The sequence below is a fragment of the Misgurnus anguillicaudatus genome, chromosome 25 (genome assembly GCF_027580225.2).
Source record: "Misgurnus anguillicaudatus chromosome 25, ASM2758022v2, whole genome shotgun sequence".
Taxonomy (NCBI): Eukaryota; Metazoa; Chordata; class Actinopteri; order Cypriniformes; family Cobitidae; genus Misgurnus; species Misgurnus anguillicaudatus.
In genome coordinates, this window is record NC_073361.2 from 26319590 (window position 1) to 26334959 (window position 15370).

Genomic DNA, 15370 nt, shown 5'->3' on the forward strand with positions numbered 1-15370 from the left:
TACCATATCACTTTGATGTCTCTTGATTTACTTGTTTTGTGTATGTAATATACGTTGTCAAATATGTTTAAACTTAAATAGACTACCTATACAAGTAGTTATGTCTCTTTATATTAATTTTTCCTGTTATTGACGTAATGTGTCGTTAAACGTCGTTGAAAAAATGGGCAACCAGATATTCGAATAGTTCGAATATTCATGGGTTTTTTAGGGAGAATATTTGAACGTCATTTTTGAGCAATTTTGACAGCCCTAGTGGAGTCCGCTGTTTGTGTTGTAAGTAAACATGCTGCACAGTGTTTTGTACATGTATATGTTAGAGCTTTCTATGATATTTTAGCGAAATTGATGAAATAAGATCACGTAACTTTCACACGCTAGCAAAATGAAACTGTGGAGATCAGCCGCTTTAGTTTTATCAATGAAACGCTAAAAATAGAGCTGTACACCGTGTGTTCATGCCAGAAGTCAGAAAAGACGTAAAACATTGTGTTCAGTACCTCAGATTAGATAAATGGGCGGAGAGAAGGTGGTCTCCTGTGGCTGTTCGAACACATTTAACCACATGTGCGTTTACACTACAAAAGCAATCTGATTAAAAGGGTTTTTGACTACCTCTGAATGTGGTTGAAAGTGATCGAAAGTGGACGAGCTCAAAATGTTTTGAACGCCGTGTACACCTGGCACTAACATCGTCCACTTGTGATCCGATCGACGAAAACGCATGTTAATTCCAAGTGTAAAGGTTACAATTTTCAGTTTTAATAATTGTTTCTCCTGGATAACACTCAGAATAAATGGAAATATTTGAGATCCCAACATGGTAGCAATGCATAGTCAGAATTCCAAAAATTATTTTAGGACAAAAATCTTGTCTCCTGTTTGTGAACAACTGTCTCTCTTTATTTCTTCTAACGAGTTTTGGATTTGCAGTGTGAACTCCTTTTAGGTGTAGGTTCTTTTCATCTAATTTTCTCGTGTTCTTGCTGATACAATTTCCTCTGTCTTAACAGAATCACATCGCCTTCGCTGAGATCACGTGACCTTGAGTCGCCGGTGTGGCAGACACACTGGACATCCACGCTGTTTACCGTCCAATCCCGATGATCCGACTCAACGCCACCGCAGTGGTCACGTGCTCTCTATAGTGTCGTTTTGACTTGCTCCGCCCTCGCTTTGTGTGTGTGGAAATGTTGGTCCTGTTAACTAATAACGTACTGTACTGCACTTTTCCATGACTGGTTCTGCTCGCTTTAAGCGGACCGATCTCATGAACAGCACTTAAAATTACTGCTTACGTATGTCTGGAGAGCACTTTTGTGTGTGTATATATCCATGTTCAAAATCAAAATGGACTTGCAGTCGTGAATGTGTTTACTTTATCATTGGTATATGGGTGATTCTTCTTTTATCCTGGTACATAGATCTAAAAATATAGCTTTGATCAGCCCTTAAATTAGTGGTTCGCGGCCCTCCCAAAGAAAATATAATTTTTGCTCTGTAAACTCATTCTAGTTGAAGAATCACCTAAATACTTCCTAAGAGGTTTCCATTCCTATTGAATATTAAGGTTTCTGTTTTTATTCCTTGTATTGGATGAGTGCATTTGTAAATACACTGTGCTCAAAAATCTAATATCAGCTGAGGCATAAAATCAGCTTAAATATATGTTGAAAGCTTACTTAAAAAAGAAAAATACCAAAGCTCATATAAACTCTTATGTACAGTCATTACTGTACTGTCAGCATATAATCGGCATCATTTAGATAATTTATGAGCCATGACTCAATTTCACACAACGGCCAGTGGGCATCATAATGGGCACAGTAAAGCTATGCGTGAGCCCTGAGGACTTGGCTGTGAAGAATTAATCATCTGCAAAGACAATCACCAGTCATTTCACCGGAGTAATGGGTCAGTCCATTTAACCAGTCTTTAACATAATGAGAGAGATACACTGTCCATTCCGGTTTAATGGCAAACATATCTTATATATTTATCATGGATCGATGTATAAAATGTGAAAGAAAGACATTTCCTGCTGTGTTCATTAAAACAAACCGTGATACCTCATGTGTAACGAAGAGAAAGCTGGGGATAAATACATTTTATTTTGCAAATATAAATTCTGCAGTTTAGTCCTGTTGTTGCGCCATTAAAGAAAATCCAAGGTTATTTTTAACTTGTATATATTTGTAGGATCTGTGTGGTGTTGTTGATAACCACAAATGATCATTTCAACACATCCCTCAGTTTGTAGAACTAATAAGACATGGGTCAAGTCAAGCCCATTGCATTGTGGGGTATGGTATTCCACAAAGTTGGCTTTGTTGTATACTGCATCTCTTTAATGTACTAATGTAGTAGGTTTGCAGTTTTTGTATGCTGTACTACTATTGTATATACTGTAGATGTACCGCAAAAATAGTCGGTGTAAATTGGCCGCATGCTATTTTGAACACCGCTGATTTAACACCAATAAAGTTTAAGGGCCTATCTTATGCAGGGTTCACACCAGACGCGGTAGAGGCGGCAAGCGCGAGTGATTAGGCATCCGACGCGGATGGCGTGTTCTGCGCGAATTGAACATTGCTGGGGGGAACGCGCAAGTTGAAAAATCTGAACTTAAGTGGATTTTCCCGCCGCGTTAACCAATCAGGACCTTGCTGTAGTAGTGACGTGATTAGAGGAAGCGAGCAGAGTCGCAGAAGTCCCTCCCATGAAGCGAATTTCCAGGTAAATGTCTCGAATGACTAGAATTTCATGCGCGGCTTTCATGCGCGTATGAAGCGAGTAAACTCAAATGTTCAAGTGTCAGACTACGTGCGAACAGCGCGTTTTTGCCGCCTCTACCACGGCTGGTGCGAATGCACCATTATGCTGCGTTCAGACCAGCCGCGGTAGAGACGTCAAGCGCGAGTGATTTCAATGTTAAGTCAATGTGAAGACGCATTGACGCGCGTCTGGAGGTCTCACGTCTAGTTCGCAAGAATGGCGTGAATTGAGCGTTGCCGCGGCAAACGCGCGAGTTTCAAAAATTTAACTATGGCGGAAAAATGTGCCGCGTTAACCAATCAGGAGCTTGCTCTAGTAGTGACGTGATTACAGAAAGCGAGCAGAGTCGCAGAAGCCCCTCCCATGACGCGAATTTCCGCGTGAATGTCTTGATGACTGGAATTTCACACGCGGCTTTCACCTGCGAATGAAGCGAGTAAACTCAAAATGTTCAAGCGGCAAACTAGACGCGGTAGACGTGATTTTGACGCCTCGAACGTGGCTGGTGTGAACCGGTTAGACCTGCCGCAATCCAATCCAAGGCGTAACGCAAGTGTTTTTTGCTAGTTTCAGTCTGACACAGTAATCATTCTCACGTCCAACACCACGTAGTGTAAATAGCAAATACACTTGTGCCCATCTGTTTGCTAATGGGCGTGCTGGTGTAAAACGAGGTGTGTTTGGGCGCATTGTTGGCGCGTTGCTATTTTGAGGCTGAAAATTAAAAACAATTGCACCATTAACCAGTTAAAACATGGTCTAAAGTATTTTTTTATGTATTTATTTAAAGAGCACGTTAGTAATATGCGGCGGGAGCACAACGTGTAAACACAGGGACATGCAGAAGCACACAAACATGCCAAATATTAAAAATGAAAGTATTACATGTAAAAGATTGTTTTTGTGGACATAAAAATATGTTATAAAAAAGCGTTCAGACTTTGCTCTTGCAAATTCTGCCATGTAAATGGTGCAAGTCCAATTGACTTTTAAAGGGAATGGGAGATGAGACTCCTCCGATTGGTTACCACACCCATGACTCATTAGGTGAATAGGTACAACCCTTTTGGACCTGGCGCCCCCGACCATTTTATTTGCCGTTAGTTAAAGTGGATTCAGACACGCTCTAACTGTGCGTTCACACCACCACTGGCAAGAGCGTCAAAAAAGCTCTGGCTGCCCTGTCAACGACGCTTTAGGAAAAAGTCCTCAAGCGGAGGTTTCTGCCTTCCGATTGGTTGCCGCCGAACGTTTCTGCCTTCCGAATGGTTGCCGCCGAACTGCGTCATAGCTCATTACCATAAAGTTGAGCTGATTTCAACTCTCCTCCAAGCTCACACCGTACATGATGCGCCACGATGCTGCTCGCTGGAGCTTTCATTTGAAAATGAATGACTTCCGGCAACTTTGACGCTCGGTGGCAGTGTGAACGCACAGTACGTTTCAAACCATGTGGTTTGTTTCCCTGCATTTACTATGCGTATTACTAATGACATTTTTGTTTGGTTTTGCACCTGAGGGAAGTCAGAAATTATTGTTTGTGTATCAGTTAAAAAATAGCCTGGAAAATTTCTTTAAAGGTTTTATTTTTTGGTGCTTTTATTTACATTCATGGTTGTTCTGAAAGGTTGCCCTGTTTAAAATGAATATCCCGTTGATGTGACCAACACTTAAAAAAGCAATAACATCTGTCTTGGCTTCCCCTAAAAAGATATATATTTTCTTTATTGTCAAATAGTATATTGTTGTGATACAGTATGTTATTGCTAAAGCACCACATCAGACATACACTATATTGCCAAAAGTTTTGGGACACCTATGCACAACATAAACCCGAATGACATCCCATTCTTAATCCATTTTAATATGGAGTTGGCCCACCCTTTACAGCTATAACAGCTTCAACTCTTCTTGGAAGACTATCTACAAGGTTTACGATTGTGTTTATTGGAATGCTTTTCACATTATCTTCTAAAAAGGACATTTTAAGGTCAGACACTATGTTGGACGAGAAGGCCTTGCTCGTAGTCTCCGCTCTAATTCATCCCAAAGATGTTGTATTGGGTTGAGGTCAGGACTTTGTGTGGATCAGTTTATGCAGCAAATTCGCTCATCCGTGTCTTTATGGACCTTGCTTTGGTGCACAGTCATGTTGGAACAGGAAGCGGCCAAATTGGAAATTGTCCAAAATGTCTTGGTTTGATGATGAAGCATTAAGAGTTCCTTTAACTGGAAGTGATTGGAACACCTGAATTCAATGATTTGGAGGGGTGTCCCAAAACATTTGGCAATATAGTGTAGCTGCACTTTTACATGCAAACACTTAAAATTAAATCAGGATTTATGATCCAGCTACGCTTAAATAATAGCCTCGCATCAGTATTAAAATGAAACCTGCTATGTACAGTGTAAATGACATCATTTTTGTCAAAAATGATTGATGTATTTATTTTCTTATGTGCTGTATGTGAGTATGGAGTGTACAAAAGCATACTGTAAGTACATATTGTACTGTATTTATCATTAGTATCCTTTAAATCTTAGCTGTAGTATTACACATTGAATTACGACATGGATGTTATGCTAAACAGTATTTATAATTATTTATTTAGTTTGCTCATGGTCTGTTTTATAGCTTGCATATTACATTTTGTTTTTTTAATAACGATTCCTATATTTCCATATACTGTAAAATGATCTCTTGTCACATTGTTGGTTTATTTGGCTACTGTGGATGGATTTATGTGAATCCATCTGAATTCATGACCTTTTACACTGTATATGGATGGACTTTAAAGTTTGAATAAAAACGTATTCTAATCCCCTGTGGAACTTCACTGATGTGTACAGACTATAAAATGAAGGGCATCTTATATTAAATGCTCTTAGTGGTGTTTAAAGGGCCCTGTGGCGTCTATGGCCCCTGACCTCCAGAAAATTGACTGGTTTGCGCTGGAGGACCTGAAGAATATGAGAAAAAGTGACGTGATGTGGAGAAGAGGGGCTTTCTGTGTTCCTCTGGCATCCAGACTGACACTGTATGTCCTGAAAAGCAAACACAAACAAGCATTCAGAAAAGATAAAGCGATTTGGCCGTCATACATTTATATTTGTCAGTCAACTGGGTCACAGTACAGAAGTCTCCTTTCTCTCCAGCATCACAAGGATTCATTCATTTCCAAAGGGAAATCTGGTCTTCTCTGATCTGAGCTTCACTCGTAGCGTCTGTTTAGCCTGACTGATGTGAACCATCTTGGTGAAGATTAAAAGCACAGGCAAATCAGCTGTTTCTATTATTCATTTAAATGGGACATTTCTCAAGACTTTTTTAAGATGTCAAATAAATCTTTGATGGCTCCAGAGTGCATATGTTAAGTTCTAGCTCAATATACCATCTAGATAATTTATTATAACATGTTAAAATTGCCACTTTGTAGGTGTGAGCAAAAATGTGCTGTTTTGGGTGTGGCCAAAAATGCAAATGAGTTGATTTCTGCACTAAATGGCAGTGCCGTGGTTGGATAGTGCAGATTAAGGGGCGGTATTATCCCCTTCTGACATCACAAGGGGGAGCCAAATTTCAATGACCTATTTTTTCACATTCTTGCAGAGAATGGTTTACCAAAACTAAGTTACTGGGCTGATATTTTTCACATTTTCTAGGTTGATAGAAGCACTGGGGGCCAATTATAGCAATTATATGTCCCCTTTAAAATCTGCATCACTGTGCCACATTAAAATAAAATAATTAACATTTTTGTGTTTTACTTTTTTCTACATGAAATCATCCCACATAATGTAAAGAACATTCTGTGAAAATATAACCTTGATATCTTTAATATTGATTAAGTCATGTCAAAGATTGACCCTAGACCACAAAACCAGTCATAAGTCGCACAGGTATATTTGCAGCAATAGCCAACAGTACATTGCATGGGTCAAAATTATTGATTTTTATGCCCAAAATCATAATCGTGCAGAAGAGTGGGGCTTATGGTTAGGTTGTGGATGTGACGTATTTCTATCAATGAGCACTAACTGGGTTAATGCCTGCTTGGAGATCTTTTCTCACATGCTCATCCAAAGTATCATATGTTATTATTATTAGCATGCTAACATGTGCTGTTGCTAATTAGTATGACATAAAAACGTTTTATATAAAATAAAATAATTGAGTTATTCAGACTACACTACATTGAGTTATTCAAACTATGTTAAATTGAGTTATTCAGATTACACTAAATTGAGTTGAGGCAACTAATTGAGTATTGCCATTTACTTTAAATTGAGTTGGACTAACTTAATATATTTTTATTGTGTAAAGCAGTTTTTTATGAGTTAGGGGTACACATTCATATTAGATGGAAATCCTGCCCACAATTGTATTGAGTTAATCCAATGAATTTTTTTTTTTTGAGTGTATGACTGGTTTTGTGGTCCAGGGTCCAAAATCAAGTGAGATTCATAATTTGAAATTAAACTTTAGACTGGATTTCAGAGACATGGTTACATTTAATATTTCTAATGAAATTTCAATAAAACCTAACACTATCATTTTAAAATCATAAGGACTAAAGGGATAGTTCACCCCCCAAAAATCTGGTTCTTTCTTATGTTAAATACAACAGAAGATATTTTAATAAATAATGGTAATAATGGAAATAATTGACCTCCATAGTCGTTTTTTCCTATCGATGGCACTCATTGATTTCCATAGTATTTTGTCCTTCTCTTAATGTTTGGGTGAAGTATCCCTTTAATACACATTTGTGTTCTTTCTGTGCTTTTGGTTATTTTATAATCACTCTTTTTCAAAATGTGAAATGTTTCACTGCATATTTTACTCTGAAATATGTCATGCTTAGTAAAATGCATCGTGAATGACATTTTAGGTTGACTTTAAATGTTAAATTTTCACCAAAGGAAATAACCGCCAACAGCCTATCTGGGTCAAAAACTGACAAAATGACAAAATCGGGGGTGCTGTTTAGTGTGCCGCTGGTATATCTTAAAATAGACTGTCCTCTAAAGTTTTAAAGAATCTTTTTAGTTTACTGTCACAAACGTCTGCCTTTACTAGCTAGACTAGGGGTGAAAAATTTTAGGGCTGCCTAATGATTAGTCATGACTATTCGTTTGCAGAATAAAAGTTTTTGTTTACATAATTATTATGCACAGTACATCAACAAATATTATGTATATATAAATACAAACACATGTATGTATAATTTTAAAGAAAAAATATATTGATATAATAAATATTTATTTATATTTATATATGATATAAATGATATGTAAATATACAAATGTTTATACACATGCAAATATTTCTTAAATATATACATGCATGTGTGTGCATTTATATATACATAATAAATGCACACCAATTAACGGGTTAAATATATACATGCATGTGTGTGCATTTATATATACATAATTATTATACACTTTACACACATATTTAATATGTAAACAAAAACTTTTATTCTGCAAACAATAAGTCGATTAGTCGCAACTAATCGTTACCGTGGGTTTACACCAGCCGCATTTGAGGCGTATACCGCGCCTAGTTTGCTGCTTGAACAGTTTGAGTGTACTCGCTTCATTCGTGCGTGAAATTCTAGTCATCGAGACATTCACACGGAAATACACGTCATGGGAGGGGCTTCTGCGACTCCGCTCACTTTCTGTAATCACGTCATTACTAAAGCAAGCTCCTGGTTGGTTAACGTTGCCTTATTTGCAAAGTTTAAAAATTGTTCAAGTAGAACGTCGAGCAGTCTAACAAAAGCTGTATATCAATATCCAAGTACTTATCGAAAATCAAATGGAGTGCAATTGTGTAAAAAATCATTAATTTCTCTCTACCACTAAACCGATCGATGTCCCTATGGAGCCACCGATCTGCACTGTAAGTTTCACAGCTACGATTTCATTGTGTGAAAGCGTTCCAGTTTTCGTGTGCTTATAAAATTTGGCCTTTTAAGTCAAAGGGAAGAGGCAGGAAATAAATGTGGACATTTGATACTAAGATTGACCTTTATTTTGTGAACAGCTACTTGCTTACCATCTCCCTTAACTCCTCTGAAAACTCTCGCTCTTTCTTGTCGAGAATATGCGTGGCATCTCTCTGGTCTCTCACAGGACTGTGTCGTGCCCGTGGTTGGAGAGAGCTACAGAAACATTCATACACGGCCTGTTTGCAAGTCTGCAATTCGGAGGTTGACAGGCTATAATTGGTATTGTGCAGGGCTGGGAGTCTATAGGGGCACAGGGGGCAGAGTTTTTCTTCTACATGGCCGCCATGCACCAGTAAAGCTCTATAACCGGCGTTTAACCGGGCATCTCTCCGGATCACCAACCTGGGTCTGTCCGCGTAGAGGCCGCTAACAGGCGACGACAAACCTAGGTGGGCCACCTTAGCCGAATCCTCATGACACCTTTCTAGTTTATGACCAGATGCCCTTTTGTATACTTGTTGCGGGCTTCTTGTTTCACGGTTCATGGATTCGGTGCACGGCAAGGCCGTTTTCTCACTCGGATGCACTTGAGATGACGTTGGAATCCATTCTATCATTGGCAGAGCTCCACTCACCCCTACCAAATGTACTGGCGTTGAGTTTTTACTGGGAACAATATTTCGTTTTTGGATCACTGAGTCGGTAGATACGCTGGGATTTATGGGTACGCTGTGTTCCGGTGCACTTTTGGTAAGATTGACCTCAGGGCTGTCAGAAGATTTAGCGGGGATGCCGTGTTGAGATTTCCATCTTGTGTTTACCTCATCAGATGCTCCGTTTGGTCCAGGTACACAAGACATGGGCGTGGCAAATAGATTTGGTGACAAAATGAAGTTCCTTTCATCCAAATAATTGCACTTCTGCACATCTTTCTCTTTAGCCATCTGGTATCCATAAAGTTCATCATCTGCAAAAAATGAAGTAACATGTCAACAAAACACTTTAATTTTGTTTTAGTTCCTGGCTGGGTCATCAAAAAGTCATTTTTGATTTTTAAAAATCTAAAGTTTATGTTTTAAATGTATGCGTCAACTCTGTTACCATCATAATCATTGTAAAAATGACATCATCCTTTCAACAGGTATCTTTTTAAAGCACTTAAGGTCTAATGTTAAATCTTTTTTAGGTACAACATTACTGTTTAACAAGGTTATGTCTATCAATACAGTTCATACCCTCTCTTTTTCTTCTTCTTGGGGGTATGGGTGTCTGCTGGGTGGCATTAGAGATGCCCAGTAAGTCCAATGATTAAATTACAGGTGTGGTTTTTAAATGTCAGGTCTAAGCCCAGCATAGCCCGGATCTGATTGATGTCTCACTTTATGACTCTGAAGGACACGGTATGACTCGCAATTTTTAACACCAAGGAAGATTCATGGTAGAGGGTTTTAATGCCAACTTTGTATGTATAATCTTTGGTTAAAGTGGGTGGGAGAGGTACAGTAGTAGGGTCATTACATCTGAGATCACTTAAAACACCACTATTTAGCATTAAAATTTTGCATTACAGTGCAAAAAATGATTTTCAAGAAAAAACAATTCTTAGTATTTTTGTCTTGTTGTTAGTAAAAATATCTAAAAATTCTTAAATTAGGATGCTTTTTCTTGTTGAGCAAAACAAACCAAGAACATATGTCTAGTTTTTAGACCAAAAATATCAAATTTAAGTTATTTTGTGCATAAAACAAGCAAAAAAAATCTGGGGGATTTTTTTTCTTGAAAATCATTTTTTGCTGTAATTGGAGGCCAATTTAAGCAATAAGCTTGATGGAAAATTGTATTAATTTAAGAATTTATTTTATTTGGTACACTAAGTCACCACACTGCAAAAATGACTTTCTTATGTAGTATTATTTTATTTTTAGTACAAAAAATAAAAATAAAAAATTGCCAATGGTTGAGAAAAGTTTTCTTGAATTAAGAAAACTTTTCTCACCCACTGGCAGGTTTATTATTTTTTTGCTTGTTTCAAACACAAATTTACTTAAATTGTATATTTTTTGTCTAAAAACTATACTTATTTTCTTAGGTAATTTTGCTCATCAAGAGAATACATCTTGATTTAAGAAATTTTAGATATTTGTACTAAAAACAAGATAAAAAAATACTTTGTAAGAAAGTCATTTTTTTGCAGTGTGGTGACTTATGTACCAATTCTTAAATTGATTAAATAAATAAAAATTCTCACCCAATTGGCAGAATTTTTGCTTGTTTTAAGCACAAATTCACTTAAATTGTTACATTGATTTTATAAAACTAGACTTCAATTAAAAATCAATAAAATACATCTTAATTTAAGAACTTTTAGATATTTGTACTGAAAACAAGACAAAAATACTAAATAAGAAAGTCATTTTTTGCAGTGCAGTAAACAACGTACACTTGTGGTGACCTATGAAGAGTACAGAATTTGTATTACTTTATGCTGTAATTCTTTATGGCCTGGATTTTTTTTGGAGTCAAAATATTAACAAACTTAAAAAAAAACATTTGCATATTAAGCATCTGGCCTCATGTCTCTATGTGCAAAGAATCGTCTCCGCGCTGAGTGATTGGCAGGAAGTCGAGTCTTTCAACTCTGATGCATACTGCGAGCTGATTTTTAGGCATGCTGGGTATCAAGCTCGACTCAGTAGTAGACGAATATTTTCAGTATGTTTAATAGACATCTTCAGAACCCCACATGGAATATCACACAGCAGCAGGTAAAGGCAAGTGTGTAATTAGACACGAAACTCATGCGGTTACGAACGTTCGGGGGGGGGGGGCAGCAACGTCAAGCATTCCCTTCTCTCCTGCTGTTTAAACTAAACCATGCATAAGAGTAACACTGGGAGACTGTCACTAAATGCCCTGATTAATACTCTAGATGTGGCATTTCACAGAGCATATAGATTTTTTTGCTGAAGATTACGAGCCATTGTATGAATTGTCTTTCTTTTTTGTTGGCATGTGAATGTGTTTGATTGCTTACCGCTGAATTCATTATCTTCCACAACTTCCCAGGAACAGAACAGATCTCTCTTCTCCCCCTTTCTGTTGAAACATTGTGAATAAATGCAGGAAAGTTTTCCCAATACACAATTTAAAGTGTGTTTATGTCCTTTGAAAGACATATATGTAAGAGCTACATGTGTTAAATATCACAAAGTGAGGGTGTTATGAAAAACTACTAGTCTCATTTTTCATTAGTCACCTGTATAATAACATGTGAATGGGTTTTGCTAAAATAAATTAAAGGGACAGTTCATTAAAAAAAAAAAAACTATAATTCTGTCATCATTTACTCACCCTCACATGTTTCAAACTTGTATAAATTACTTTGTTCTGCTAAACACAAAGGTATTTTGAAGAATGTTAATAACCAAACAGATCAGGGGTACCATTTACTTTCATGGTGTTTTTTCCTACTTTGGAAGTCAATGGTGCACCAGATCCAACCCAGTCTCACAGAGTTGCATATAAATAGCACGAAGTGTAAAAATCGTGCAATACACACGCCAAATTCCACCCCGGCGTGCACATGATACGCCAGTCCTTCCCATTCACCCAAACGGTGCATCCCCTTTGTCGTTCCATTTATTGGTTTCTCAATTTTGTTGCTATTTTTTACCATTTTCGCTTGGGTTTAGGGTTAGAACAACTTTTTGTTATATAAAAATGACATCCAAACCCCAACTCTAACCCCAACTCCAAGCGATCATGGCTTAAATATGGACAAAAACATGGAGAAACCTGTATATTAAATAACCTCATTAAGCAAATCTAAAATCTAACCCTAAACCCAAACGAAAATGGTTTAAGAACAGAAGAGATTTAGAAACCAATAAATAAAATGACAAAAAAAGATGCACCGTTTAAGTGAATGTGAAGGACTGGCGTATCATATGCACGCCAAAGTGGAATTTGGCGTATGTATTGCACAATTTTTACACTTCGTGCTATTAATACGCATCTACATGAGACTGTTACAAACATATAAATAAATATCTTTGAGTTCAGCAAAACAAAAAAAAAAGATGTTAGATTGGTTAAACACAATAATTACAGGACGATGGAACCAAAAGGGCTAAAATGCAAACTCACTTTCGGGGTTTGCCTACAAAAATACGTCATCCCTGTGGCACCCCATTGTATTTTAAAATAAGACAAAACTATTAAAGGTGCAGAATTTCATGTCAAACATTATTTTTTTTATTCTGCTTCCTAACTTCACTGTTGTATCAAGATTATGACTACATACAGGAGACAAAGCAGTAAGCCAGTTGTATTCAGTGCGGTAATTGTTATTGAATTGTTGATGAAGGGCTGGCAACCGGTATGTCAACAGAACCACTTATTGTAAAACAACCTGTTTGTTTCCTTAACTCATTTAAGAAAAGCTCATGACCAATGAATCATGAAAGGTCTATAATTATTCCTAGCTATTGTTTATCAATAACAAAAACTCATAGGAGCCCTTGTAAAAAAAAACTCTAATGTCCCTAGTGCACAATTCATAGCAAAGTGGTGTAATTTTCTCTGTTTGAGTCCTGCGTTATAAAATGTCCTGTTTTGAAAGTGTGGATTCTCTGTTTTTTTCTACAGCTGCTGCAGTGAGATAAATGGACAGATTTACCCCAGGCATCTTTCATTTCATCTGACGGCTCATACCTCCCTCAATGCTGTATGTACTACAATGGTAGCCTATATATTTTAGCTGATATCCTAGACAATAAAAAAGCCATTCAGTAGCTTTGTGTAACCAAAATGAGGTAATTATGACAGAACTATTTCTTTAAATTACTGACAGAAAGAATAAAGCCTTCTAAAGACCAAATCAAACTGAAAAGTGTACCTTTTTCTCCCGAGTTTATTGTCAGTCACCTCCATAATGGCGCACGTTGGTTATTCTCGATGAGTTGACATGGTCAAGTTCACACCAAATGCTATAATTACACACACAAGACACATAACAGTAACCAGGAACTTAAATGCATTTCATTAACTTAACTAAACTGGGTCATGTTGAGCATTGAATTATAAGTTAATAACAGCATTACAGTAGGTCCTATACTGGGTTCCAGACAACTCGGATTTATGATATTTCACCTCAAAACCGGAAATAAATTATGTATTAAGTGACATGCATGCATTTAGTAACATTAAAAGATTAATATTACTAATAATTTGGTAACTTTAAAACATAAATTGTGTAGTAACTTTAAAAAAGCCCCGTTGCAAAATCATTTCCGAGTTGAGGTGGGAAATATCCCAAATCCGAGTTGTCCGAGAACATCTCTGTACATTTCTCCACAGTTTCTCTCTCTCTCTCTCTCTCTCTCTCTCTCTCTCTCTGTACTGTAATTTAACTCAAAAAAAGAGAAAAAATCCTCTTTTCACATCTTATTTGTTTTTGCTCACGTTACAGGGTTTTCTCCTGTAAAACACACTGTAGGTGTAGGCTATCGTTACCCTTGTGAAGACGTCAACAAATACAAACTCAGATTGGCTGCATTAAAAAGTCAAATGATCTCCAAAGTCGTTTCTGACTCCATGCTCGAATGCATTAAAAGTTGTCTGTGACTGATAAACATGCTAATATGTTAACTTAAGATACAACAAAAGTTAAATTACCAGTTACACACCGAGTAGACGCTCGCGCACTGAAGCGTTCCTGACAGACTCCACAGTAACTATAGCAACAGCGGCCTGCACGAGCTCTTGGACGACACGAAGACAAAAGTAAGTACAGTCTTTATTTATAACTAACACAAAAGTGTTTTGTTTAAAAGTCTGTAAGGAAGTTGACATCTAACTTCTCGCCAAAAGAAATGAAAGCCGTCAAATAATAATTAGCATAATAAACGTTTATCCTCAGATTCATCCAAGACCAAATCATTTTAGCTATGCTAGTCAGGTTAATTTTTCAGCTATGTCAACTCTTGTGTCAACAATTGTTTCATCTGTTATCATTCATGCCTCAAGAAATTTAGGAGATACGGATGCAAATGTCATACTTCAAACGTTAAATGAGAAATATATTATCTGCTAAGCTTTGCAATAGCAAAAAATTATCTTCCTGGAAATCATAATTTCTCTTTCGACTTTGAAATGTACTCTACTAGCTTAGATGTAATGTATGTAAAATATTGTATGAAACAGAGAGAACCACAGGTGGATTAAATGTGGGCTTTCCTGTGGATGTTTGATCAATCCGGTCACAGTTTTGTTCTCTCTTCACCAAGAGGAAATCCCAGACCCAGAGTAATGCCTTTACATCTTGTTAGCTAAACCAAGGGAACAGCAGCTGCATTAAACCTCCAAAACAAGCATGTGACCCATCCTCCATATCCACTTATACTCACAAGAGGGCTGAAGTCTCTTCCAGTATCTTGGGCCACAGGCTGGGTACACCTTTAATAGGTGGTGTATGTGATGGTTAATGTACTTTACATTTAACCATTGCAAATAAATATTTCCGGGGGCACTAAAACAACAGCTTATTAACCTAATAAACTCATAACACAAAACTTTATCAACATTTGGCATTTCTGGAACACTGAGACTTCCTGCTGTTGGGATTCTTGGATTGT

The 15370-nt window shown here is 37.2% G+C and overlaps 2 protein-coding genes across 9 annotated transcripts in view; one reads left to right on the top strand and one right to left on the bottom strand.

Moving 5' to 3' along the window:
* plppr5b (phospholipid phosphatase related 5b) overlaps positions 1 to 13554 on the top strand; it is a 68854-nt gene extending 55300 nt beyond the window's left edge. For 5 of the 6 annotated variants that reach the window (XM_055182345.2, XM_055182339.2, XM_055182342.2 and 2 more), the window contains one exon: positions 1014 to 2126. Coding sequence is in view for 3 of the 6 variants with exons in the window: in XM_055182342.2 (XP_055038317.2) it covers positions 1014 to 1043 (30 nt within the window). In the remaining 3 variants the exon portion in view is untranslated. Of the gene's footprint in view, positions 1 to 1013; positions 2127 to 13382 lie in introns of those variants that run through there. The other variant, XM_055182344.2, reaches the window with a different exon arrangement.
* On the bottom strand, positions 5352 to 14684 carry LOC129426134 (uncharacterized). 3 transcript variants are annotated; one of them, XM_055182338.2, is made up of 5 exons: positions 14423 to 14684; positions 13633 to 13723; positions 11770 to 11831; positions 8843 to 9702; positions 5352 to 5820 (listed from the first exon to the last, which is right to left on the bottom strand). In XM_055182338.2, exons 2-5 carry the CDS (start codon positions 13665 to 13667, stop codon positions 5671 to 5673), a joined length of 1107 nt encoding a protein of 368 aa, XP_055038313.2. In that variant the 5' UTR covers positions 13668 to 13723; positions 14423 to 14684; the 3' UTR covers positions 5352 to 5670. The 3 variants fall into 3 exon arrangements, with proteins under 3 accessions (XP_055038313.2, XP_055038312.2, XP_073719800.1); XM_055182337.2 differs by having other exon boundaries at positions 14412 to 14683; XM_073863699.1 differs by lacking the exon at positions 14423 to 14684 and adding an exon at positions 14250 to 14268.
* Positions 14685 to 15370: the final 686 nt, after the last annotated feature.

What these genes read in the sequence shown, in the direction of transcription:
- LOC129426134 (XM_055182338.2), bottom strand. Translation starts at nt 13,667, where the DNA reads ATGGAGGTGACTGACAATAAACTCGGGAGAAAAAG. An exon ending in AATAAACTCGGGAGAAAAAG is followed by an intron (nt 11,832 to 13,632) that starts GTACACTTTTCA and finishes ATGTTTCAACAG; the next exon opens with AAAGGGGGAGAAGAGAGATC. An exon ending in GGAAGATAATGAATTCAGCG is followed by an intron (nt 9,703 to 11,769) that starts GTAAGCAATCAA and finishes CATTTTTTGCAG; the next exon opens with ATGATGAACTTTATGGATAC.